General features: G+C 47.9%; 1 protein-coding gene and 1 long non-coding RNA gene across 9 annotated transcripts in view; both read right to left on the reverse strand.

Annotated features, from left to right (window-relative positions):
- The window catches only part of CALN1 (calneuron 1), a 166560-nt gene that overhangs the window by 128383 nt on the left and 10672 nt on the right, over nt 1–27505 (reverse strand). For 3 of the 8 annotated variants that reach the window (XM_083805807.1, XM_083805805.1, XM_083805806.1), the window contains exons 2-3: nt 20831–20933; nt 19914–20108 (exon numbers count right to left, since the gene is read on the reverse strand). In XM_083805807.1, coding sequence (XP_083661933.1) covers nt 19914–20035 — 122 coding nt within the window. In that variant the 5' untranslated portion in view covers nt 20036–20108; nt 20831–20933. Of the gene's footprint in view, nt 1–10771; nt 10892–12387; nt 13171–19913; nt 20109–20830; nt 20934–27505 lie in introns of those variants that run through there. The other 5 variants (XM_083805808.1, XM_083805803.1, XM_083805804.1 and 2 more) reach the window with 3 other exon arrangements.
- On the reverse strand, nt 22751–24711 carry LOC310884289. The gene is made up of 3 exons (XR_014574123.1): nt 24110–24711; nt 23876–24009; nt 22751–23781 (listed from the first exon to the last, which is right to left on the reverse strand). It is a non-coding gene; the product is annotated as an uncharacterized lncRNA (long non-coding RNA).

The following is a 27505-nucleotide window of genomic DNA, read 5'->3' on the forward strand; positions in this document are numbered from 1 at the left end:
TTATTTTTTCAAAAGCGCCGACATTATTCAACAGAAACCCTGCAGAGCTGCTGGAATTCAGCAGCTCTCAGCCTGCCTCCAGCTTTAAGAAGAGATGCTCAAAGCCAGCCCAGCAGCAGCTCCGGAGCCAGACATCCACACGAGGACATGCAGCTGCCCTTCAGGAGCAAGCAGGGTCCTGCGGATGGGACCCATCTGTCAGCACAGAACTTGCACAGGGGGAGAAAATGGCAGAAAGGGGCATTGTAAGGTGTGGGCCATGGGAGAGCTCATAAAGCACAGCATCATGTTTTGCAAAGCACCATGTGTTGAAATATGTAAAAAGCTTAATGGAAATACGTAGGTGCCCCATGTCTGTGTGGGAACAAAAGGTCTGTGCTAGCACAGCCTGCTTGGTCCAAATTACTTCTGGATTTAGCCAGTAAGCCTGTGTTAGAAATATAGGAACTTTAAGCTAGCCTGCAGTTGCCCCGTCCAATGCCAACTGAGATCCTGGGCAAACTCAAACCATAAACAAACTGGTGATGATGGGACTGCTCTGCACCACGGTGCTGCCCATCCCAGGTGCTTGGCTGGCAGTGATGCCGATCTTCAGGGTGCTGAGCGCTTCCTCCTACTTCAATGTGTTAAATTTGCAACAACATACACCCGCATCCTCTGGACGGGTGCAGGGAAGATGCCCCAGCTCTTGCTCCATTTTACAGAGCTGTACATGCCCTTGAGGATGCCAGTAAGCAGCATTGTTTGCTCCATGTCTCCAACAGACACATTTCCCACCAAGCACACTGCAAACTGAAAGAGGTTTCAAAGGCATAGTGGGATTTCAAAGCAACAAAATCTCCTTGAATAATAGCATGAAAACATTGACATTTAACCAAAAAAAACCTCAAAGAACCCATAAACGTGTGTATGGAAATGTTACCATGGTACCTTGCCAAGGTTTCAGTCTCTGCGCCAAGCTCACCAGCAGGTTACATCCCCCGTAACGCCCGGCAGCAGCACCGCCAGCCTTTCCTTTCAGCACAACCACATTTGTGAAATTTATAAGATGTTCGTAAGCAATTTGCCATCAGAAAAAAAAAAAAAAAAGGCAGTTACATGATGCTCACATGTCTACGCTCGCTCCGGTTTGCATTCTTCCCCAGCTCTTGTGTTACGTTTTTTAAAAAGGCTTTCACACCCAATTGAAAATCTACACAGCTATTAAACTGGAAGGTTTAGCTTAAGCATCAGTGAACGAGATGGAATCGGGATCAATTTGTATCGATCCTGGATGTCCCTTGGTAGTTACCAATTTGGAAAAGATTTCTTGCTAACCTCTTTCCCACCTCTTCCTACGTGCAGCACGAAGTGATGCCCGGAGGTTGATCCTGGTTTTACAGCCTCAGGCTCATGACATACATCACTTGCACTGCCTGGCCTGGACCATGTATTTGACTTCTGTATTCAGATGTAATTTGGTGGGTCCGGGCTGCTGCCCAGGGGGTTGTATGGCACCTGGGCTAACAGGTCCCATCCTGGATGCTGACCAGCCCCACAACCACTGGCCTGCAGGTGTCAAATGGACCAAGCAGAAACTATGCTGGTGAGGACTGGTGGGAATGTGATAAGACTGAGGTCTCCATCTCTCCCATAAATCTGGCTGAAGCTGAGCAGAGGATTCAAGCTGATGGTATGGGAAAACACACACAAGGGTGGGCAAGCACACCCGCGCAGTACAATAGCGTAAAATTAATTTTCATAGGGATAAAAAATATAGGAATCCATAGAAAACCCATGAAGCAACTGAATGGTAGGGAAACCAAAACAGTAGTTGTGAAGTCCTCCAGCTCTGCTCTAAAATCCCTTTAAAAGTAATCAATTGAAGTAATGGCAATAAAGATGCTTCTCCCTGGACAGAGCAACATTATAATGTCTACAGCAAATAAGAGTGGTGACTTCCAAAAATGTCCCTCCTTTTCCCCAGAGCTGAACAATTGCCATTATCTTTCCAGGCAGGCTGTGTAATAACTCACACTTTCTAGCTGGATCCAAAAGGAAAAGCAAATAGAGTCCTATGTACCACCTGGGAAATTCCTGGGCAGTTTGATCCTCTGTGCTCCGGGCATAACACATCAGACAGGGGACAACAGCATCTTTTCGAAGAGTCTTCATTGCTATTCTGATCTGTTTTCCTTTCCCTGCTGCCCATGCAAGAGTCCCTTGCCTCTCACCCAGGCAGGCAGCAACAGCTGAGGGATGCAGTCAGCCCCTGCTCTCTGGCATGGGAGCGACAGCGCTGGACTAAATCCATACGTCTCTGCTTGTAGTCAATATATTTGAAGGAAAGCAAGTCAAGCGTTTTGTTGCAGACACGTGGCTTTGGCAAAATCCTTCTGCTAGGAAGAGCACTAAGTCACTCTGTCCCTTATCACCTGCGTTTGCTATTGCTAACAATAGGCTCAGAGAGAGGGTTTTTTTATTATTTTGTGCAAAAACTTGGCACCTCCAGTGCAATATGAGCCCGAGCTACCAAAGGAAAGCCTGAAGGGCGCGAAGGATCTCGTTTTGGCATGGGGAGAAGCTCTGAGGATGTGGGGAAGGGGAGCACATCAAGAGCTCTGTAATGAGGTGTGGGGATTTAAGCTCCCACAATAAAATGCAGAAGTCTTATTTAATCAGTCTCAACTCAGGTGTGTAAAGAGACGCAGGAATGAAAAGCGTGCTCAGGCAGATGGCTTTTTCTGTAGCTACAAAATCAATATGAGTGGGTCTTGGAAGGGCGCCTTGGGATTGAGAAAAATAAGATCTGGTGCAAGGGAGCCTCAAAAGGAAAGCCCTAAAATAGATCCTTCCAGGGAGGAAAGTCTTTGAGGAAGTTTGTATTTTCTGGCTATTGATACCAATAAAGTAAAATTCCCCCAAAACACGTGGAAAGGAACATTTGGGCCATATACAAGCAGATCTATTGCAGGAAGAGAAAGACAAGAACTTCCCCACTCCTGGTCTGCTGCTGCAGCCTGCACAGAGCAATAAACACACCGGGACATTTTGGAAAGCCAAATTTCCTCAGACTGTAATGCAAAGTCATTGGGCTGTGAGTGCAAATGAGCCCTAAAGCTTCCTCTGAAAGGGCTTTGTTTCTAGTTCTGGCAAACAGGACTAATCCCACTTTCTGGGAGCAGGGTTGCTAATCAGAAGCTAGACACTGTATTTACACTCTGTGCTATGTAATATTTTCATACAGCAAATCCATCCAGTTTCGTTCCACACCTTTTACCAGGATATAAAGACTGCAAACTTGAGACCCTAACCCACAGCACGCACGCACGTGAGCTGCACCACGCATTTGCTGGTGGTGATGCAGGTACAGGCTAAAGCTGGCTCCCAGGGACCACTTTCAGCTCTGGCCACGTGTCCCCATCCTAGCCACACAATACATGGCATTTGTGCTGGATGAGATTATTTATTGGCATTAGCCTAAGAAAATATTCCCATTTCAGAAAATGACCGAGAAAATAAAGATCTTCCCTTTGCTGGCTGATATTGGGTTGGGACACTAGCAATAAGGTTCCCCATGGTGATCAGTGACTAAAAGGACTTTACAAACCTTGGGCCACCTTCAGCATTTAAGGATGTAACTGTGGAAAAAGTCCTCTGAAATGAAGAAAACAAGCTCTGAGTGACAAGCCTAATGGATGTAGTGCCACAGAGGCACTTCACGAGCCACAAACTTCCAGGTTTGACAACTACAAAGCGGTAGGCACTTCAGATGGTTTTGCACTGTTTTATTCTCTACCTTCTCCAGAATATCTGACAATTAAGAAGAAGAGGAAGGTCACTTTTAAAAACATCACATTGCTAAACAACTGAAGCTGCACAGCTGCCTTTGAATCCGGAATGGCAGAAAGGAAGAGCTGAGGATGCCAGGTCAAGTATAAAATAATGCACGTTTCTTTCTGAACGCTGAACATGTGAGAACACAGTGGAACAGCTCTAAATCACAGTTGTTGTTTGTTATTTTTTAACTATGGCCCAGGCTGATCCTCAGCTTAAATCGCCAGGAGGAGAGGGCTGCAGTGACTAGCTCCATACCCACAGGGCAAGCACATCACAGAAAAGGGTATAAAGATGCTTTTCCATTCCCAGACAGGCTTAAACTTGCCATCATAACCAACTCACCAGCATTTCATCCATTCACACAAGCTTCTCAGTCTCCAAACCCATTCACAGCCAGCAATCCCAAGCTTTTTGGCTTCCTTCTCCCGCTTTCTGCCATTTCTGCAGCCCCCTACCTCTGGCTGCAGGGGTGGAGTTCGTCCAAAATTTCCAATTTCACATAAACCACAGCTGTCTTTGAAAGCTCCTGAGCTGACATTAAAAAGCAAAAGAAAAGCCAACAATGCAACAAAAACCCAAACCTTCCTCTTTCCCCCTTCCTCTAAAAATTCACATGAAAACTGGAAAAAAAGGCAGTCTTGGAAATGGAGCTTTTATCCCTGGGCAGGCTGTGGTGTGCAAGCACCAGGCTCCCATCCCCTTCTATAGGCACAGCTCCTCTACAAGAAGGCTGGACCTGTAGTGTGCATCAGGCAGGCACTGCCAAAAACAAACAAACAAACAAACAAAAACAAACAAACAAAAAAAAACACCATTGTTTGAGGACACAGTAAGGCTTTATGTGAGGAAAAAATGCAGGCTACTAAAAAGCTTTAAAATCTAAAGGTGAAAGGCTTCCATGATGGGAAGATGAGGCTATAAACATGCAAATTGGAAATAAAGCAAGAGTTTTTAATGGCGAAGGTGATTAACCGTTGGAACAAACTACCAGGACAAGTGACACATTGCTGTCTCCCAGACAAGACCAGATGTCTTGCTGGAAGACATGCTTTAGCCAAGCGCAAGCTACTGCACTCAGTGCTGGAGGTAACCGGGTGAAATCTAATGGCTTGTGATGCATCGTTTTCCAAATGAGCTGATCATAAAATCATGATCATAGAATCAGATCACAGAATCACAGAATGGCTTGGGTTGGAAGGGACCTTAAAGGTCATCTAATTCCAACTGGGGTGCCAACTAGGCAGGGATGCCACCCACCAGATCAGGTTGCCCAGGGCTTCGTCCAACCTGGCCTTGAAAAACTCCAGGGATGGGGCATCCACAGCTTCTCTTGGGCCTTAAAATCCAGGAGTCCGTGCGGACACCCAAAGGGACTGAGCACCCTCGAGGCCGAGATGAGAACACACTGAATAGAACCATCGGCCGTGCTTTCCTCCCTGGGCATTTTCCCAGCCTCCTTCTACCTCACCTTTGCTTTGCCTTTCCCTACCAAAGCTATCCAGCTAACGCTGCCAAAGAGACCAAAGCCACTGCACGCCCTTCCCAGCACTCTGAAAGTTCTCCTCCTGCCCTCACCCAGTCATCAGCTTCCCCGGCACTCAGGAGACAGGGCCATGGGCAGAGTCAGCGCGTGGCACGTTCAGCTGAGCGCGCATCGCAGGTCAGTGCTGCAGGAGAGGCTTTGTGCCGTCATCCACATCTTTTCAGACCAAGTCACCCAGCCCCTCAACGGTCCGCACCGCTTAAATACAAAAATACCAGATTTCTTGCTTAGCTTATTTCTTTCAGAGTGGGAGACGCCGGCACAACAAGGTAATACAGAACTAATTACCCTGCATGTGTCATCACACAGGGAAACGAGGTCCTTGCTGGCAGTGAGAGAAAAAGGACGGCGGAGCTTTTAGCTGAGATGAAGAGAACATCAAAACAGCCAGGAAACGTCACTTGTGCATCTCTAGTCCCCCCATAATGCATTTCTACACGTTTCTCTGCTCTGTTTAACGGGTTTCTCCTCCACTAACAACTGTTGTGCGCTTGCTTATCGAGAGTGTCCTGGGGACAGTGTTCTGAGCATGCTTCTGTTCACTTACTCATGTCCAGTTGCCTTCATTTCACATGCATAAATCAGACATGAAGACATTATTAGAAGCAATTGCTGGCACCCCCAGCACACTGAACAAGCATCCTATTTAAGAAAACAATATACAATGGATTATTCATAACAGACTGAGTGCGTCACAGATGAGTAATTATAAACATGAAATATATCAATAATGACAATTTTTACAGCAGATTTAACAAAGCAACACACTACAAATACCCTGTTGGTTGCTTATGTATTATTAATGAAATGCCAAAACATTTAGTTTTTTTAATAGGACAATTAATTACTCCCAATAAATGTGACTTATGCCAGGCCTCTTCTTTAAAGGAGGCTTTGGACATCCGGTGAGGGTTCATTTTAACAGCACTAGCTGATGGTTCTTACAGAAAGTTTCCTTGGAGCTATGAGGATGGGAGCCATCAGCATATATAAGAGAGACAGAAAGTAATTAAAGTGGAGAGGGTAATCACAACACTGGAATAATTTTAGTATAACTTGAGGTGGATCACAGTATAAGATTCAACCCAATATACACTCCAAGCATTTCTCCACTCCAGACATCCAAGGCTGTTAGTTTCTTTGGTAAAGTGTCTTCACACGCTCAGTATGACCTGACTTTAAAACACAATCCAGACTGCAATGCCTTACAAACCCAGTCTGCTGGGAGAGGATCAGCTGACCCCAGTGAACACCCACCCCAACAAGAAGCTTTCAGAACCACATCATTAATAATAACCAGGCTAGTTATTACCAATTACTATTATGCCAGGAACAGGGTATGATAGGAAAGGTTCAAAGACTGTTGTGGTCATGGCACCACTTTATGCAGAAAACTGGAAATATCAGCTGCATTTGGAAGCACGGGATGTGTAGCATTACAAAGAAGGCAACCAGGGTAACTTTGCCCATCCACAGCAGCTGCTTAAAGCCAACCACAAGTCCGTTTTGCCGCTTATGGGACAAGTATATAGGTAGAGCCCAAACCTGCCACGTCCTCCATGGGTGCACAGCAGTGGGGAGGAATGGCTGCTGTCAAAGCCCTGGAGCAGCGATGCTGCAAAGCACTGAAGCACTCCCTGAACTCAGATCTGAGCACATGCTAGAGCACCTTGTCCCCCAAGACCTTGATTCACAAGTAAGCAGACCCTACCAGAGAGAGCTCAGCAGCCTTGAGAAACTCTGCACTTCTTTCTTTTCAGGCTACCGGTATTTGGAAGATTATAGAAAAGCTGTTCCAAGAAACCAAAATACTGCTGGAGCGCAGTATTTAGCTCTTGGGGTGGCACAAATTACAGCATCCTTATTTTTATGTCAGTATTTATTTGAAGGAAATGTACAACAGAAATCTGACGCTGGCTGTATTTTAAACCCACGAGCACTCTGTAAACAAGCTAGACCCAGAGAGATTTGTATGTTTCTTCTTGAAACATAAGGAGAACCACCGAGACTGAATAATTGAAAACAGTTACGGAGACTTCATTTTCTTGTTTTTCCTGGGATTTGCTCTTGGGCTGGCTGCTCCCAACCTCCATACCTGGCAGGGATGACCAACTATTTGGAATCTCATTTGCATAATAGTTGACAGCTCTCCGTGGGGGATCACTGCCCTGGAGGAGGTCACCAATATGCAGAAAAAAAGAGTGCAGAGAGGGCATTTCTCTTCAAATGCAGTTTTTAAAAGGGGTCAGAACAGAGCATCTAAGATCAAGTATGAATACATAAATATACCTCAAAGAACTCATTATTGTGACAATTTTGGTAGCATCTTTCATCTAGAGAGGTCCTCAGACCCTTGGAGAAGCTTGCAAATAGGCTGCACAGATATGTCTGGGTCTTCACATGCATGCCCACAGGGGCACGCTTGCCCTGGGGGCTGCAGCAATCATGGGAGGTGATGGCAAAACTCCAGTTACCTTCACTGGGACAGGTTGCAAGCATCAGCAGTGCTGGCTCAAGCCAATGGGCTATTTACATAGCTGTTTGTCTATGGCTTTGCAGGATTGGGTAACCCTTCAAAATGATCCTGGTATCTATGCAAACAGCTATGGTCCTGCAAATAGAGGAGAATGAAGAAAACCTCATTAAACTGGATCAATCTCAGAGCAGGGGCGGGCTCGCCCGCAATTCATTAACATCAGTGAGGCTCTGCCCTACTGACCCCTTTGCAGAATCAGGCCCCTGGCTGGAAGCGAGTACAAACGCAAAGAGAATTTAGGTTAGGAAGGAATTAAGCCAAACTGGAATTTGTGCAGGATATCAGCAGCGTCTGTTCCCTCAGCTATTCCCCTCTGCAAGGGATGCGACCAAATGAGCTCCCAGCTTCTTGGGCTCCCTCACGTCCCTGTTTCTAGGTGTTGGCATCAGGGAATAAAGATCCCGAGGAAACTGCTTGCACACACACACTCTCACTGCACACACATGCCCACCGCGCTGTCACCTACAGCATCCCACCCAAGCGTCCTCCTGACTCTGCAGGACACAGAGCCTGCAGGCAGGCTCTGTAGTTTGTCATGCTCTGTTTCAAAGGCAAAAGGGATGGACTTTGACCCTTATTGCACTTACAAATATCCCAAACCATACTGCAGAATGAACCCCTGCAGATATCTCAGGGAAGAACTACCACAACCACGCACGACAACAATGGAAGTCCAGGAGGGAAAGGAAAGGGGCGTTTTGGAGAGCACCAGGCAGCAGCACCGAGCTCCTCCAGTGTGGCCGTGCACCTCCTCATTGATGGGGCTCGGGGACAGCAGGGAGCCGCTGCACCTCGACACCCCACTCTGCGACCCCTGTGCCCTGCCAGGCACCCACTGACGCTGCAGGACCCCAGCCCTGAGCAGCCGCAACCTGCGTGCAGGCTGCCCGGCCAGATTTCGTGGGGCATGGGGAGGTGTGTGCTGCCTGAAAGCCTCAGCTGCGAGCAGACTTAATGACAGCATGCAGTGCAGACGTCTAAGGTTGTTTTTTTTTTTATCACGCTGTAAAAATGTATATACAATTATGCCCTGTAAGCCTCCGCAAGCAGATATTAAGTTCAAGGAATGAAAGGGCAGTTTTAGAACCACCCACTGAATTTCTATACATTTTCCATGTCCTACCCGTGGACTTCAGGTTCAACAGACTAAATCCATGCTGCGACTTTAATTACCATTGCTTAAAGCCTTTATTTGGAGAAACATTTTCACATTTTTGTGCTTTTATCAAAGTAGACTGCCTTTAATTAAAAGCAGACCTGTAAAACAGTTTGTTTCTAGTGCCCTCTTTTCACGATAGCCCAAGTACTATTGCATAATACCCTGTATTGACTTCAGTTTCTTGCTTACACTTTTTACACTAACCACTTTCACAGGTTAAAAATACAATTAAAGACTATCCAGTTTTGCAAAGCTTCTCCATACATATCACTTCCCCCTTAACAGCTGAGGTAACTGACATATCTTTAGCCGTAGCCTGTGTAAAACCAAATAAAACTGACTTGGCATTGTTTACAGGACCCATAAAAAAATCATTTTAGTTTACCTTAGCAACCCACCTGGCTAAAATGAATGCTCTCAAACCCATTCTACATCGCCAACATATTCTGAAAAGGCACTGCCTGTTTCATTTTATGTCTCCAAATAGACTGCCTGCCATATTTCATGCTGAATCAATAAAGTTATATGTGCACAAATCGACTAAAATGATGTTTACTGGTATTTCTAATACAAGTAGTTTTTCAATGGGTATTTTGTTCATCTTACAATAACTCCGGAAGATAAAACATGCATAGTACTATCATCTCAATACTGGTCAGACAATGATTTTGCTTAGAAATTAGGTCATTTAAAGAAAAATAAAATGAGAGGACTTGCATTGCATTATAACTTACAGAGGAATGTTTCCTGGAGGCTGTATAAGATGCACAGGACCAGCCATTTAAATGTATTGAGACTGGGCTGGGATTTATTCTGTTGATGGAAAGCCTGGACAAGTGGCCACAAAAACGTTGTTTATATATTCATCTATATTTATATATACACCCATATATCATGATATGGTAGGAATAAGCTGCATCAGCAAGCACATAATGATTGGATAAAAACTGCATGATAATGAAGTCAGAGAGTGAGAGTACAGCGAGAGGAGGTACAACCTGGTCTTCCCATGCAGCCGAGATAGGAAAGGAAGATTTTGTCTAAATTAACATTTGTACAAGCTATTTCTTTAAGTTTTGGTGGGTTTGGTTGTTTTGTTTTTCTTTCTTTTCTTTTTCTTTTCTTTTCGCCAGATTCAATATCAAGGAGGTGCTCTGAAAGTGCTTTTGTTCACTGATGAAATCCATCAGTTTGCAGAATCAAGCCCTGGCCTGATCCTGCCCCACTGGCAAGTTAAAGGAAGGTGCTGCGCGAGCGGGACGAGGTCTGCACGCTCCCCCAGAGTGCAGGACCAGCTCCTGCAGGACGGAGCCTTCCAGGGGCAGATACCTGCAGCCCTTATGCTACCTCCAAGTTTCCCCCAGCACAGGGTTCAGCCCGGCCCCACCATCCTCCCTGTCCCCACTCCGCACACCGGGGGTCCTGCTGGGGACACTCAGGCTGCCCCACCAGAGCCAGGGAGAGGATCTAGCCACAAATGCAGCACAGGGAGATTTACCTACAGGTACAGTGCATACTCTGAGGAAACAACTAAGGATCTCCAAAGATGCCAAAATCTAAAAAGAAGATAAAGCTTCTTCACAGAAATAAATAGTCACATCACTACACACGCGTGTACGTGGGGAAAGGATGCACACAAAGACCCTCTCCCTCCCCATAGTAACCAACTCAAACCTCCTTTAGGAAAGAAAAAAATGGCATTGGGAGCTCTTACCTGGTAAAATTTATATTCCCAGCTACCAGCACACCTACAGCAGCCAGCTCTCACTGGGCATCACGCAAAGGTGCAACAGCAGATCATCTCAGGTCACAGAAGTTTATAGCCATAAGAAAAAAAAAACAATCCCAAAACAACCCAAAACCCACAATATGACACAAATGATATCCCTGTAACGGCAGTCTTGTTACAAACAAGATGAGATGAAGGAGGGGTTTTTACTTGCTCCGAGGCATCATATGGAGCTTAATCACAGGCGGTTACGTATATGGTGCTTTTGGCCTTCAATCAAGTGTGTCATTTCGGTGGCAGCTGCCTACGTGATGTAAGCAACCTGGGCGATCCAGTCCTTTGCCTATCACAGCCTCGTGCAGCTATTTTACAGCTGAACAATGGGGAAACTTGATTTCCCACGCAATGAGGAGGACGGAGTTGTAGTCCAGCAAGCTCAGCGAGCAAGACAAGGTCCCGCACCTCTCCTCCAGCAACCACAGCCCGACCAGACCTCAGTGAGCCGCTGTTCCCTCTCTGAGCTCCTTCTGCTACCATCTCCTCGCAGAGCCCATCTGTATCCCGACGACTTTCAACGCACTCCGAAGCCACCGAGAGCCAAGACAAGCTTGCAAGGTGCCCAGCGAATGAGTGCGACACAGTGCGGCGCGTGCTAAGGAGGATGCAGCTGCTACATGGAAAACAGTGAAACTTGGTGGGTGGAAAAGGTCTGAGCTGCTGGTGAGTAACAGGAGAAACAGCTCACACTCAGGACACCAGCAAAGCAGCTCAACCTTCCTTAATGCGTTCCTTTTGATGTTCAAGTGGGTAAATCAGGAGGCAATCACTGCAAATCACATATTAAATCTTGTGATTGAAATTATCCCTGAAATACAACGAGGCAGGGCCGAATACATTAAACCCATTACTAGGCGACCGGGCGACAGGCAGGACTCTCTTTGGGAGTCTTCTGGGTGCCAACACCGGCATCGGTAGGCTTTAGGGGCCGAATTCCTCCCTCGTCGCGTTGATTCCAACAGATTCATTAAGACCCATCTACTCAACCGGATGGCGGATGCTCCCTCTGCTCTGGGATCTTCCTTCTTATCTAACTCCACACGAGCAGGACACCGCAGAGACACCGAGCACTTATTACATCACCCGCGGGAACAGCGGGGCCTCGAAATAAAGACCAGGACTCCCCGGGCTGCAAAAGTGCGGTGACGCCGCTCCATGGCAACTCGGGCCCCTCTCCTCCCGCACGCGTGTCGTGCCCACGGCCACGGGGGGGGGGGGAAAAACCAAACCACCACAGCGCCCGAGCCACCGCCACCACCGCCGCGACACCAGGCAGGAGCGGGGGCCGAGCCGGGAGGGGGCACCCGCAGAGCCCCCCCGGCATCCCCCGGCCCCGCGGGGGTCCGCTGCGGGGCTGCCCCGTCTGAGCGAGCCGGCGGGGTGAGGGAGCCGCCGGCAGCATCCCCGGCTCGGCCAACAACAGGTCGGTTCCCGTTAAGCGCCGGGGGGGCTGCAGGAGCCCAGCGGGGGCTGCGAGGAGCCTGGCGGGGGCACCCGGCGCTTCAGCACCCCCCCGCTGGAGCCTCCCCCCTTCCTCGACTCACCTCTCCACCAGCCGGCTCCGCCGCTACAGGTTTGCTCTGCTCCTCTCCCCCCTCCAGATCGCTCCTGGCCGAGTTATTCGAAGGAGGGGGGGGAGGGGGGAGGGATGGGGGGGGGGGGTGCGGGAGGAGGCAGAGAGAGAGCTGGGCGGTGAGGATGGCGGAGAAATAAAAAGAGGGGGGAAAAAGGAAAAAAAAAAAAAGAGGAAAGAGAGGAAAGGATAAAAAAAAAGGAGAAAGGGGGAAAAGGGAGGAAAGGGAAAAGGGGGAAAAGGAAAAAGGGGGGAAGAAAAAAAGGGAAAAGGAATAAAGGGAAAGAAGGGGAAAAAAGGAAAGGTAAAAAGGGTAAAAAAAAAAAAAGGCAAATAAACGGGGGGAAATGGCAAAAGAAAAAGGGGGGAAAAAAGGCCAAAAAAAAAAAAAAATCCACACCGCACCCTGTGTATTCAAGGCGGCGGATAACGCCGCCCGGGGAGCAGAGCGGAGCAGCGCGCTGCGGCTCAGCGCCCCATGGCCCCGCCGAGCCCCGCCGGCAGCCCCCGGGCAGGGCGGCGGCGCTGCGCCCGCCCGGGGCCCACCCTCCGCCGCGGCCCACCTTGCGGCAGGCCCCCGCTAACCCCTTCCTCGCCGCTCCCCCGCCTCGCTGCCCACCCCCTGGCCGCGGAGGGGCCGGCCGGCGGCCGGCTCCAGCCCCCGCCTCGCTCCCCGGGGTGAGCGGGGTTAAGGGCCCCCGGGGAATCACTGATGTGGGGCCGGACTCCTTCACTAGCGGGTTCCGAGGGTCGGTGGGTGCGTGCTGCTGCCTGGTCTGTTTTTAGGAATAGGATGTGGGGGGGACACTGGAACAGGTTGCCCCGAGGAGCTGTGGGTGCCCTCTCTGTGAAGTACCCAAAGCCAGGCTGGATGGGGCTGGGGGCAGCCTGGGCTGGGGGCAGGGGGCTCTGCCCATGGCAAGGGCTTGGAACTGGGTGGTCTTTAAGGTCCCTCCCAACCCAAACAATTCTGTGAGTCTATGAAGCAGCAATGGAGGAGAAGAAACCACATCTGCACATGCCCCAGTGCTTCCCCGCACCCTGTGCCCCAGCCTGCCTGCCCCTTTTGTGCTGAGGAGCAGAGCAGGGGCTGTGGGTCACCAACGCAGGCAGCCCCTTCTGGGCACACCGTAAGCACATGGCCTGGGGATCTCTGCCTGGTATGAACAAATCCACCAAAAAGCAAATCCAGGGAAAGCCAGGACAGGATGCTTCAAGTGGGGTGAAATTCAGCTAAAGACAATTTTAAGATAAATACACCGCGGGATGTTCCGATGGTGAAATCAGTTGACTGCAGAAGAGTCTCCAATGGGAGCCAAACACACGAGTCAACTAAAACTGCCTTTGCTGGATGCAGGACACAGCCTGGAGGGCCCTCCGGCACCTACAGCAACACTCCCACAACTAGGCGAGCACTGAACGAAGACCATGGCCTTCACAGTAAGTGTCAGTTTTACAGCTCAAAGACATTTAATTCACATCATGCACGTGCTGCACTTTTCTGATTTAAAATACTCCCCACCTCCTTCCTTTCAGCCTTATGGCCACCGCATTTCCCACACTGGGATTTTACCATCAGAAGGGATATGGTCACCGGCCCAGGAACCAGGGGCAGAGGATTATTTTTTTTTTAGCTGGTCTCTATGTACTAGAAATCCCATCTCCATCGATTATCAAACCACTGCTTTGCCAGCTCAGCTGCAATGCCCAGCCACAGGATTTCTGTGTCCTGCTGCCTGCTTGCCCTGTCCAGGGCCTGGATGGAGGTGCAGGAATTTAGCAATGGTCCAAGTCCCTGACAAACCATTGGGGGTGTTCAGGCCTGGCTACATCCTGCAATTTTACCATTCTGATTAAGCATTTTTGTGTCTAGCGAGGACACTGCTCCTGCAAGCTGGCTCTCAGCACTGTCAGGGGAAGCTGAATGTTTCATCAGGGTGAGACCTGGATCAACCTCTTTGCATCCTTTTACTTCTTTTTTTTTTTTTTTTCCCCTGATCCACAAAGCAACTTTCACAAGTGACTTCCCAAGCTTCATCCGGGCTGCATACGTGAGTAAAGCGGGGTAAAACCCACTCACTTGCAGCACGTTATTCCCTGCCTTCAGCTAATTTCCTTTCCTTCAGCTCTGGAAGACATTAGCCAAAAAGGTTCCAAGCTTCACAGCTCAATACAGTAGCTGGAAAATCCATTAGGGTTATATATTTATTATTAAAAATTGTTAAAGGACCACGCTCTCATTAATCCTTAAACATATTCAGAATAACTCCAAACTCGTGCCTGTGTAAATAAGACCAGCCTCTGGCCCTCTGACCCAGAGCAGATCCTACCAGACCCTCGTTTTTAAGAACCTGTCCTTGGTACCAACAGGGGCGGCAAGAGGAGGGAGCGCGCTCCAGAAGGCGACAGCCACCTTGGAAATCAGCACCCCGATGTCCGCATTGCACTCCTGAAAATGATACGGTGAGAGACAATATAATACTAATGTGACAAAGCAAAGCGCTGAAAAATTATGCAAGGCAGGGCAGGTTGTTGTCAGAGACCTGCCCAGCTGCCTGTTGGGGACCGGTGGTGGTTGTCACTGTCAGCGCTGAGCCGTCGCTCTAATAACAAGTGGATTATCGCTTGATGTAATTTGCTTTCAAGCTGCTGTACACCAGTCAGACCGATTACAGTTGGGTACCTCCCAGCTCGCAGGGGGATGCTCAGCAAACCCACAGCCATGAGGCACCACAAGGTCTTAATTTCAGTTTCGATGTCTTTTTAGATGAAGGAAAGCAGTGGCTGAACGGTGAGCTGGCAATAAATATGGCAGCAATAAACGTGGCGTCCAAGAGGAGGCAGGGCAAGCCAGTGAATGATTTGAGTAGAGGCAGGTGTCTTAAAAATATCCCATACATTACCTAGATGTAAAGTCTGTAAGGGTCAAACTTAGAGGTCCCTTAGAGAAAGTCCTCTATTGAAATTAAGTAGTTGTGCTCAGTCAGGACCGACCCACTGAAATAGAAACTACAGAAGGTCTGTGATGGCCACTGAAGTGAGGAGGCCCGTAATTATTGCCAACAGTACTGGGGGGAGTTCGGTCCACTCCAACTGTGGATGTCCCAAGAAATGCACGTTCAGCTGCTCCCTGGAGAGGTTTCAAGAGCACTGCGTGGTCTAATGGCTCTCACAAGTGGGATTAGTTTCTCAACTTTTAGCCTAATTTTTTTGTATTGCTTAATTTCATCACATTATTTCTGATTAAACGCTTTGTGGAAGGCATACAATTGCTCACTAGCCTGGATTTTCATGTTTTAATGATGGTTAATTATTCCAGGAGAAACTTTTATTTTTACTTCTTATTCATCGTGCTTTTGCACTGGGTGGTTTATTCTGAAGTTTAATTAGCACATTTCAGAACTAAATATCTAGACTAAATCATTGCCGAGCGAGCTCTGCTCCAGGATTTACGACCACTGTGCACAGCCTCCACGCACCTGCTGATACACACAACTGATGCATTGATCGATGGGTTATTTGGGCTCGCCTGTGTTGATCGATGGGTTATTTAGGCTCACTCGTACTGATCAATGGGATCTTTGTGCTGGAGACAAGCCTGCTGAACGCTGCAGGGCCTCAGGGAAGCAGCATCTTGCTGCCCCGCTGTGCTGGGCACTGATCGTGATGGGTAGAAAGGGCAGCCTAAAGCCTCTTCAAGCACCAGAGACGGTATTGCATGAACTGACAGCAGGTCTGGGCTGCAGCAGCGCTGGCAGAGTCACATCTCCAGCCCCACCATCTGCTTGAATCCAAGGCTTCGTTTCAGCCTATTAGAGAGATTGGGGCTGGCTGCAAACATCAGATGTAGGCATAGGTTTGGCAAAAGTCCATCACTCTCCTGCTGTCTCAGACACCAAGATTTTGATTCAAGCTCATCTGCAAATACTAAAAAAAAACTTCAGTTTTGCAACAGAGTCCAACCTAGTGGAGCTCATCACAAAATGACACCTTCAAAAAGACAAAAAAAAAAGAGAACTCCTTATATTACATTATCTCAACAAACTGAAGCTACAGACAAATGCGATTACACCCACAAAAATCTGCTTGCTCCCAACCGAGAGTCCAAACAGTGGCAGCTACGCCGAGGCCAGAAGAACGTGCTGGTGCACGCGCAAGCTCTTCCCTGCAAGCCTGACATCCAGCGAGCTCCTGCAAGGGGCACGGCTCCCGGATCAGCAGCAATGCCCATGTGCGAGAGAAAAGCACCTCCTGTTCACGCCACTGAGCAGGCTGGTTTTACGCTCCTTATTTACACAGAGCTCTGGCACACTGTGTAATGAAAATGGGGAAGGCTTCGAGCCCTTTGCTAGCCCACAAAAATAAGATGACTGTCTGCGCCAGCACTGCGAGGCAAACAGCCCCAAACCAAACCCAGAAAACTCACAATGAATTTCAGTGGGGAGGGCTTTTTTTTTTTGTTGTTTTGTTTTGCTCTTAGAAAGATAGCCCTGTAATTTAGTGACTCATACGTTCTACATCCTTTGTTGCTTTTCATTTTCAACATCTTTAAACTGTTTGTGGAGAACTCACTTATTTTTAGACTTCCCATCAGTGAGAGACATTTTAGCTGGTTTGGAGGGGAAAAGCTCCATTGAGATTTTTGTATCTGGGGTGTTAATAGGCACATTTCCTGATGGAAATATATTTTCTTCCTCTTCTCTCTTTTGCATCTGACTCGGAAGCTGGACAGTGATTTTTGGGCACACCAAGGTCTGACCTGATGGAGGAAGGAGGATGGCCACAAGCAAATGCAGACACGTATAGGGGCTTGAAGAACACATGTGGGCTCTGGGAGCACTAGTTATCTTCCTCCCTTGTCATCAAATCTGAAAATCTCCTGCCATGCACCAGAAAGCCTCTGTAAGTTAAAGGGGAAGAGCATGCCCCAGCGCAGCACTACCCCAGATTTTTCCATGCTAGGGCAAAAGCATGAACAGTAGTTCAGATGCCACGGGGAAAAAAATAAAATTAAATTAAAACTATATATCTATCTTTGCTTTAATTTTTTTTTTCCTCCAGAAAATTGACCTTTCAAAACAGAAAATGATGTTCTAGTCAGTTAATATATTCGAGTTTGCTTTGGTTTGTTTACAAAAGCCAACACCTCTTTTCACACTGCAGTTTGGATTTTTTTTTTTGAGGAACTTTAAAATTAAATTAGAAGAAATTTCAAAATGAAAATTAGTTCTGCAGCCCTAAAAGTGAGGCACTTCATTTAAAAAAAAAAAAAGCTGAATCCTGTCTGCCTTTTTTATTTTTTTTTTTAATTTTAATTAAGTCAATCAGCAAGGAAAAGGCCTCCAAACAAAACCACACCAGCACCAAACATCCCCAAGCCTCCAGATGCACATTCCTCTACCTCCAGCCAGCGCTGCAGTGCGCTCACTGCCCTCAGGTTTCCCAGGGCAGGCACCTTGCTCAGAATGAGAGCGAGGGACGTGCCTGTGCAGGCAGGGACACATCCTGCTCCTCCACATGCAGACCGTTTGCATGTGTCCAGACCATACTCCAAAATGCATCCTGTAGACCCAATGCTGAGCTCAATGGACACATCCCACAGACTCAGTCTTGCACTATGGAGATGCTTGGATTTTACCAGCACATGCCACCCTAGCGCAGGCAGCAGGACATGGGACAGGACCAGCCACCGTCCCCCTGCGGTGTCCCCAGGTGCCAGCTGGCTCTGCAGCCACCGCACGCTGCACTCACCCCATGCCAGCTGCTGAGAGCAGGATGAGCTCCTGAGCCCAGAAACAGCGGCGGCTCTCTGGCCAGCGCAAAGGAACCTTTTCCAGGACACGTTTGTAATATTGCTGAAAGCTGCAGCCCTAATGGAGGGCTGGAAATATTCCACAGCGCTTTGGCTGTCACCTCTCCCCAGCGTCACAGAGAGGTCTGAAATACCCAGGTTCTGTTCCGCAGTCTCCGACCATCTAAGACTTCAGAGTAGGTTTATATCCAGGCCATTGCCGTGCCTTCTGTCCCAGACATTTTTGTGGCTGTAGCCCGATGTCACCCACCCAGCTCTTCCTGTTAGGGATGCGCAGCCCAAACCAGCCTAACTGTGTGCCCAGCACAGAGCTCTCTGCTCTACTCGTTATCAGGCTCCAGCTTCATGTCCGGATGAAGCCAGCACTCAGCATCCTCTGGAGGAGCTGCCACCATCTCCCCATTGCAGATGTCCACACAGTGCATGTGCAAGATCAGCCTTTGCCATTTCGCAGGTCCTTACAAAGCAGCACAAACTCACTTTGCTCAAACCCCGATGACCCAAACTCATCAGTCTGTGTCTTGGGAGAAACATCTCCAAGAGAAGCTAGCTCAGGGAATGGGCTCTTGCTCAGTAAGAGCAAGGCCCAAGGATAAATGTGCATAGGCTGCAGGGTGGACAATGTCAATAGGATTAGTTTGTTCTATTATTTGTCATGCCATATGCCCTGGTATTCGATCCACAAATCTGAGCCATCAGCTGTGAACACCTGTCAAGGAGTTAAGTAATTTTCCAGTTTCTGGGTAGAATAACTGGAGACAATAAGGCTGATTTAATCAGCAATGCAGAATGCAGAAATGCAGTGGCTTAAAAATATATCTTGGTATATTTTGTAAAAGAAAACCTTTCTGTATTAGAGTGTAACCAGAAGAGGGAAAAAAACAAACAAACAAACAACAAAAAACACCTCCTTAGTGGATGTATTGCAGTACAGAAACAAGGCAGGTATTAGGTGAATGTATGGTGGAAAGGAGATAAACAGGACACCATGTTCTCCTGCTTGTCCGCAGGAGACAGAAATCCCCATTTAGAAAACCCAATAAAAATGTAATTCTTTCATAACAACTGCATCCACTGTATATTGTTTCTCTGAGGAAAAAAAAAAAAGTGACTTTGAAGTCCTCCAATGCCATCAAGAACATATTTTTTCCCCCAAGTATCTCAAAAGCAGCAAAAAATATGAAAAAAATTAATGACTGCTAACAGCTGAAACAGATGGTCTGCTGTGAATCCCCACAGCCTCCTGCAACTGTGAGTCAAGCCATTTTTCAAAATGGTGAAGAAGGGAGGTGGGGGGGTGGGGGGGCAGAAGGAAATCAATTTCCAAGATTACCAGGCTTCCAAAAATCCATTTGGATTTCCCAGCTGAGAGCCAACAAAAATGGAGGGCTTGGCTGGTACAGATCCTCCACGGGCTTGATCCCAGAGCATCCCTCACCCACACATCATGCACACATAGGTGCTCTGGACACATTTCCTTTTGGCACAGTCCCACAAAGATGCTGGATGAGGATTTACTCTAAGATTTTGGCCAAGGATCATTTACACCATCAGATTCCCAACATGTGCACCCACTGCCGGTCCCCAGTGCTGTTCCTGCTGCCCACCCTCGGGAGCAGCATCCCTCCTGCCCCGTCCTCCCACCCCTGTTGCAAGGAACGGTTTGAGATGAGAAAGCCACTTGCCAGGAGGGAAACTCTGGTTGCCTGCTCCTCTGCTGCAGCTCCTCCGTCTCCCTGGGCGACTCGTCCCCTCGGCCACCTTCATGCTTGGGCTGCCCCTCTCCACGCTCTTCGATCAGCCCCATCAGGCAGATGCGGCGGCAGGTTCGCGGAGGTGCACGAGCTCATCATGGGGAGAGCAAAGCCAGCAGTGTGACTCTGTAAGGAGTTGACAGAAACTTACTGCATGCACTGTACCAGTTTATCATTTATTTAAATTCAATCTTTCAATAATTCATGCCAGCCTTTCACTGTGGAGCAGGACAACAATGGCAGGAGCGCAGTGACACAGGCAGTGAATAACCACATCTGGAACAGATGTTCAGTTCTAAATAAAAGCTGGTTTTGCAGAGAATGTTAAACACCATGGGAATAGTATGCTTTGGGACACAGCCCTGCTCCTTCTGGGGGGCAGCAGCAATTTGCTCATATGTTTTGCAATGCAGAGTTAGGATGGATCAAATGAAAAATCCAGGGCTGACTCCAGCTGCAGCCCAGTAGTTGTGAGCAGACCTGCAGCATCCACATGCATCTCTGGGCATAACCATGCACTGCTGCCAGTCCACCCAAATGCTCCTAAGAGCAAGCTGGGCAAGACCAGTGCTCCCGCATTGCGGGGAGGTGGGCACGAACACCCCTGCAAGAGCAGGAGCTGAGAACCATGCTGGTATCTCTGCAGCGTGCCCACCTGCACTGGGCGCACCCAGTCTCCAAGCCCTCAGGCAGGGCATCCCCTTCCACAAGCATCTCCCCCCCGCTGTGATGTGCAGCCCTCTAAGACCAACACCTCCCGCATTGTGCCGCCAAGCCTCCACTGTCCATCCTCGCAGGCTGGGCTCTGTGACATCCGTGAAGCCCATTCCCCACCACCGTGGGCATACCTCACAGTTGATGCCCCTTCTCTTCTGCAGCCGGTATAAATGGGGGTCCCCACTGCCAGGACCCTCCATGCTTGCAGCTTAGTGGGCTGCCATCTCCAGTTCCCTGATGGGACATCAACCCATACTGTCAGTCACCCCGAAACGTCAGCTGCTACCAGGCCTGTTACACTTCTGAAGCACTTTATTTCTTCTCCTGTACTGGACCTTCCACTTGGGGCAGTGCCCCAAAGTGATCCGCACATGCACCTTTATCCTTCCCAAACCCCCATCCCTAACAGCCCAAAGTGCTGGCACACTGCAATGTCCCCTCCTCATGCCAGCTGCCCTTACCTCTGTTCTCCCCTGCCCATCTTTCGCTGGCCTCACTCTCCTTGTATTTGGTTTTTAAGTGCTTTGAAGCAAGAAATTATTCACCATTTTGTCTGCAATTGCATTACACCTTGCACACTTGAGGTCTGACCCCAGACCAGACCTCCAAGATGTATGATTATTATTACCACTACTAGCACTGTTATCACCGACCCTGAGATTCCACTTGGGCTCTCATTTCGGTCCTTATATTTTTTGGACTACCTCATTTATCACCGTGTTTTTGCAACACCTCCTGTGATAGCTGGACTCCACTCTATGTCTGGATAACGCAGCTTTACAGACAGCTTTCATTGCAGGTTCTCCTGCTAATAGTGTCTTGTTCTTAAACATGAACCTTGCACTTTACCCTGCTAGCCAACCACTTAATGTCAGAAAGAAATAGTGTTTTTGGTGTTTTGTTTTTTTTTTTTCTAGATAATGGCTGGTCTTCCAGGTTGACTTGATAATGAAATAAGTAATGACATTAAAGCCCATTAATCGGTAACAAGCAGTGAATAATACAGAGTGCAAAGCTGTCAACTGCTCCTGAAGGACAAGCTAAGGGGAACCCTGGGGAAATAGTGAAGCCATTCAAAATTGGGTCCCCTGGTCTCTGTCTTCCTTCTTACCCCCTTAGAGTGGCCAACAATCAAAGCTGGCCAGTTCTTCCCTTGGGGGAGCTAGGCTTGTGCCAGGCTGTCCAGATTAGACCTTGATGTTTGAGAAATCCCCACAGCATTCACAGCCTGCTGAATTTCACACCTAGCAGGAACTCACTTTCAGCAATTTCTTCCGCTCCCTGGTAGAGGACATGAAAAACGAGGGAGGGATTCAGGAGGGCTACTCTCTACACACACTTCTGATCATGCTAACATCGGTGGTAAGAGGACGTGGCTCACACCTCCAGCAGGATTTTCCCCTGCGAGCCTGTTCTGGCTTGAGCTCTGTTTCCCCAGAAGCATCCCCAGGAGGAAAGGGCACGGTGTGTTGCAATGAACACTTGTAGTTGTCATGACAGTGGGTGGATGACAGGAAACGCTACAGCAGATCACAGAAATAAACGTCTGAGCAAAGCCACCCCTCGGAGAGAGCAGCCAGCGGGGTCACAGTCAAGAGCGCAGGCATCTCTATTAGCACAGAGGCTGATTTATTAGTCTCGCTGTATATCTACACCCACAGAAAATGTGGTACCCTTGGGGCCAATGTCTTCAATCCACATTTATAAATGTCTAACCCAAGGGACTGCTCAGCTGTGTTACACGGAGCTGGTGACAGCTTCCCTCCATCTTTATAGAAGGCACCAAGAAGCACAGAAGAGGGATCCTAGGAAAAGAGCCGTTCAGGTCTGGTTAAATGGCAGCGGGGGCTGCTGAGGACCTTTCCCCATGCAGAGCTGCGAGTGCTCAGCCTAGGAGAGTGGGGACACAAGTGGTAGCCCTGGCAATGGCAGTCTTCTGCCAACCCCCCTTTCTCTTGCATGCAGAAAGCATACCACAGTGAAACTAACTTCACCCTTTCCTGCTCATTTTAGGTTAGAAATGAGTAACTAATGCTAGCCATAAATGTGGCAAGAAATAGGAAAAAATGTCATCTAAAAGAAGAAAACTATTTTAAGCTGCTTTAAAATTTTTACTGGTTTGAATTGAGTGTTAATTAAGCAAGTTTCTAAATAAAAAAAAACACAAAAGAAAAAGATATACTCATGAGATGGACTGTGTGTACAAACAGAGGTGGGCACAAACCTCCAGGCTGTGGAAGTTTCCCTTAGCATTTCGCAGCCATCCCCTGTGACAAGGAAAGGGGTCTCCCCTCGCCTCGGTACCACCAGCCAGAGCCTGTGCTGGGTCCTCCAGGACTGAAGAGAACAGCTCGCGGGAGCAAGCCCCGTGGCAAGTCAGTATGATCCAACTGGAGTATGTCGTGTGTGAAGGGAAAGAGCAAGGAGCAACAGGAACAAGTGGAAGCGAGTGAAGTCACACCAAAAATAATGAAATCACTCAGCGGGTAGTGCAGCTTTGGGGCAGGACTCTGAGAGGTAATGGGATCTTCATCCTCAGGCAGGAGAAGGCCCTGCACATCTCTGGGCAGGGGTTGGACTAGAGATATTAAGGGTCCCTACCAGGTTAAATTCCTCCTAAATTTTTACAGTTTTGTAGGGTCAAAAACAACCAGGAAGAGGAGAAGCTTAAAAAAAAAGTTTTTTTTTTTTTTTTTTAAAGTAAAGAAGTGAAACCCTTTTTTATCCCTTGCACAGGTCACCTCCTCTCCATGCGTCTTAAGCCTGTCTCCCAGTACTCTCATGTGGCTGTGAACACAGCATGGAAATGTCCCCACTTTGGTGGGGCTGTGTCACCGAAATGGTTAAGTAGGAAAGCATTTGCAACCCAGCCCAGCTGGCTGGCCAAGTGCTGCAGCGCTCCTGGCCCTAAGTTTACTTTCCTCTTTTGCTTTTCACTCTCTCATGCCAAACGTAAGGGTCTGGCCTGCCTCACAGCCCGCTTTGCCAACACGATCACAGTGACTCACTCAACAGCTCTTCATCATAACACATTCTTTCAATGGGACTTCATTTCGGATGGCACCATCTTCACAATCTGATGCTGGAGAAATGCAAGAAATGCATAAATATGGGTGCAAAGTGAAGGGGGAAGGGGGACAGTGGCGTTGGGTCTGAACTGGTGGAGTGACACTAACTTTCTGTTTTACCTCCACCGTCAGGTAGCCAATTTCACTAATAAGAGAAGAAATCCAACTCAAAGGAAAAAGAAAGGCCCTCACATCACTTCTTCCATCAGGCTGACACCTCTTCATCTTGGGGAATTTAACATCTGTTACATAATTCAGAGAACATGTGGTTATTTTCCAGGCTTATTAATAGCTCCAAACCTAAGACTGAAAATGAAAATCAGCAGCTGCTCCAGACTTCACCTCTTGGAGAAATAGGTGAGAGCAGGTACAATGGCTGGCTGGGGGTCAGGGCTTTCACTCACTCCAAGGCTCCTCATTACAAGCCATCAAGGACAGAGTTTGGACTGCTGAGACATCTGGATCTCCAGATTTTCTTCACATCTCATTTTTCTCTCCAGTGAAGGTACATTTCATGGCAGCAGGCATAGGAAAGGGCCTCACTCTCTACGAGAGTGGACTGGAAGAGTGCCTATGGGAGGGGAGGGAGATATTTCACTGCCCCTTGCATACATAGAGCACATTTATTCATCAGGTGTTCAATAGCATCCAAGGTGACTACCAGGGCTTCCAGGGATTTTGATGTAAGGATTTTTCTTAATGCCTATGCCACCCTCTCTCTAACTTGGATAAGAGGTTGAAGAAGTGCACTTGGCACCTAGAGCAGTGAGAAGGCTGGTCATAACCTGGAGTTCTGCTTCTGGCAGGGATGGAAGTACACCATCCATGGGCATACTTCTCTGCTCAGGAATAAGTGCTCCCTTCCTAGGCACTTTCAGGCAGCTTTCAGGCTGGGAAATAGCCTCAGTAAAGGCAAATCCGTGGCTGGAACAAATGCTGCAAGTCTGCTGTTGAAATGCACAACCTGTAGCTCATGTGCCTTATTGTGCAATGGTAAAGGGAAAGCCCCCCCAGCTTTTGCCATCTTCAGTCCATCCAAGCATCAATGACAACATAGGGTCATGCAAATGATTTTTCAGTTGCAGAACCTAAAGTTCAGCTTGCTCCAGTTCCAAATTCATGTGCGGCTCTAAGCCAATGAAGAAAAAGCAAACCTGACAAAAGATTGTGACTAATGCAAAAACACTTCATTTTCTGGCACTTGATAAAGGCCAAGAACATTTGACAAGAACAGCTAAGTTCACCAGACACCACTGCTCACTGCAGGGAGGAGGTGGTTGCCGCATTCTGTTCAGCTCCAAGCCCTGTCCAGTTCAGCCGCTCCCATGGGATGCAGGTGACCCATGCCTAAGAGCTCAGTTGGCCACTTGCAGAACAGTAAAGTGCAAGGCCTAAACTATCAGAAACCAGGAGCTAGTCTTTTCCTAGCTCACATGATGAGAAATGTTTAAATACTAAACAGGACAGAGTAGAGCCCATACATCTTGTCCTACCAGGAAAAAGCAGGCAGACTGTTATTCTTCACGTGCAATCAATATTCAAATATTTACACAGTGCAAAGCAGCAGCAGGAAAACCTAAGGAAAATCCACCCAAAGACATGACAAGCTTCAAGGCAACTCCAGCAGGAAACAAGAGTCCTTGGCTCAAGACCTTCTCTCAAAACGAACAGAGAGATGCCTTTAGGCAGCACAGCCCACCTTCTGACTCACTATTGGATCAGCAGAGCTGGCGCAGATCCCTGACCCAAGGGACTGCACATCACGGCCTTCACATGGTCAAGAACCACAAGCCATCCAGCCTGCCCAGGGGCAGGAGAAGGGGGTCATGGACAGGACCCGTACTGCAGCCTGGAGCTGGGCCCTGCTTGGGTTTGCAGCTGATTCTGCTGTCTCCAGCAGGCCTAGCTGGCTTGTTTGCTCCCACCCCAGAGCTGTGGGTTACTCAGCTCCTCACTCCACCCGCTGGAGAAATTCCCATGCAAACTGAAATAATCTACTGAAAAGTGAACCATTTCCCTCAGTCTGAATTCACCAAGTTCAAGAACTGTCAGCTGATCCAAAACTACATTTTCAAACTAAAACCAGAAGGTACCATTTTGGCAGAGGAAAATAGCTGTCAGCTTTGTCTTAATGTAGCTGAGATTTTTTTTCCTTCCCTATACTTCTTTCACCCCCATCCATTTAAAAGTTCACTCACTTGTACTTTCATGGGCAGCACATCATATTTTTCCTGTCCACCTACCCATGTTTATCTCTCCACACAGATCTGAAACAGAAACTTCTTATTTCTTCCTCTGTACCTGGGCTGATACTGAAAGCTCTCCTGGGAGAACATTTGCACAATGAAATCTCCCTGTGGAGTTCCCTGGAAGAAATTACTTGCTGCATGGAAATGGCAATAGCCACAAGACAACTACACTGCAGAAGCATCTGCGGGGAGGGGAGAGCCTTTCTTGCCTGACATCATCATTTGGCAGTGGTTTCCACAGCAATGCATCTTGAAATACACTGGGTGCAAAATCTTGCCCAGGGAGATCAGCCTGGCAAGACTTTTCAGAAATATTATTTCCCTATAAATCCAGACATTGTGGGATACTCACATTGGATCTTACATTCCAACTATGCCTTTCTGCCTTTATATACTAAGCTCCAAACCTGCTTCAGGGCAGCAGTTCTAGGGTCAATTGGATGCAACTCAGTTTATTAGCATAAATATGGAGCCACAGGATATTAGGAAAGGAGTGTGCTAAGAACTTCAAAGCTCTTGGAAATTTAGAAAGCATCTAATTATAACTGTTACCCAACAAGGAGTTTGCACATTATTCATAGTCTTTAGAAAAAGCAACTGGCAACGTCAGAAAAAATATAAAATGAGGATTTGGAGTACATGACCTCCTGTTCATATTGTGCATTTGCCATGTAATGAAAGAAAAACAGGAAAGAGTCTTGCCAAGGTATGGAGAGGGGGGAAAAAAGGCAAGAAGACAACAACAAAATTGAAGGGGATTTTGTTGGCAGAGCTTGGAAATTATTACTGCTTCCTTTCACTCAACTTCTGTAACACAATTGCTGTGTGCTGAGGCTAATTTGCCAGAGATGCTGCCGCGAGTGTGGAACCACCAGTTCATCACCCTGCACAGGGCAGGTGGCTCCCATCCTCAGAGACCCAACCCCGAGTGCAGGCAGCAGCAAGGAAGACGAAAGAGGGTTTAGGTCAAAATCTGGCAGGACTGGATCTAAGCAGAGCTTTAGTAGGTATTTATTAGGATGGCAACACTGGAGGTCCAATGAAATAAACATAGAACAGCAAATAGCTAGTTCAAACTCAGAGCTTCAGTCACTATCAACAGGCTACACAAATCAAGACCTTGGCATATAGGAGATGTCCAGGCTTAACTGGATGGTACTCAGTAGTTACTTTAGCACACAAATATGCTCATCCATCTAGCTAATGATGCTTCTCCAACCACATTTTCACATATTACTCCCAATACTCATAGCTTCAGTTATAGCCACACAACCGCACTCAACCCCAATGCACACCACTACTATTTATACATGAACCAACTTAGCAGGAGAGTTTCAGTGATGAAACATTTGGTCAAGAATGGATTTGTCAGGGAGTGGCAGAGGTGGATCAGCTACGTGATGGGAGAAAAGAACCAGAAGCCAGGGGTTGTGGCTCACCAGCCACAGGACCTGAACATGATGAGCGGAGATGAGCATTAGTAACAGGA

This window comes from Anser anser (genome assembly GCF_964211835.1).
Source record: "Anser anser genome assembly, chromosome: 20".
NCBI lineage: Eukaryota > Metazoa > Chordata > Aves > Anseriformes > Anatidae > Anser > Anser anser.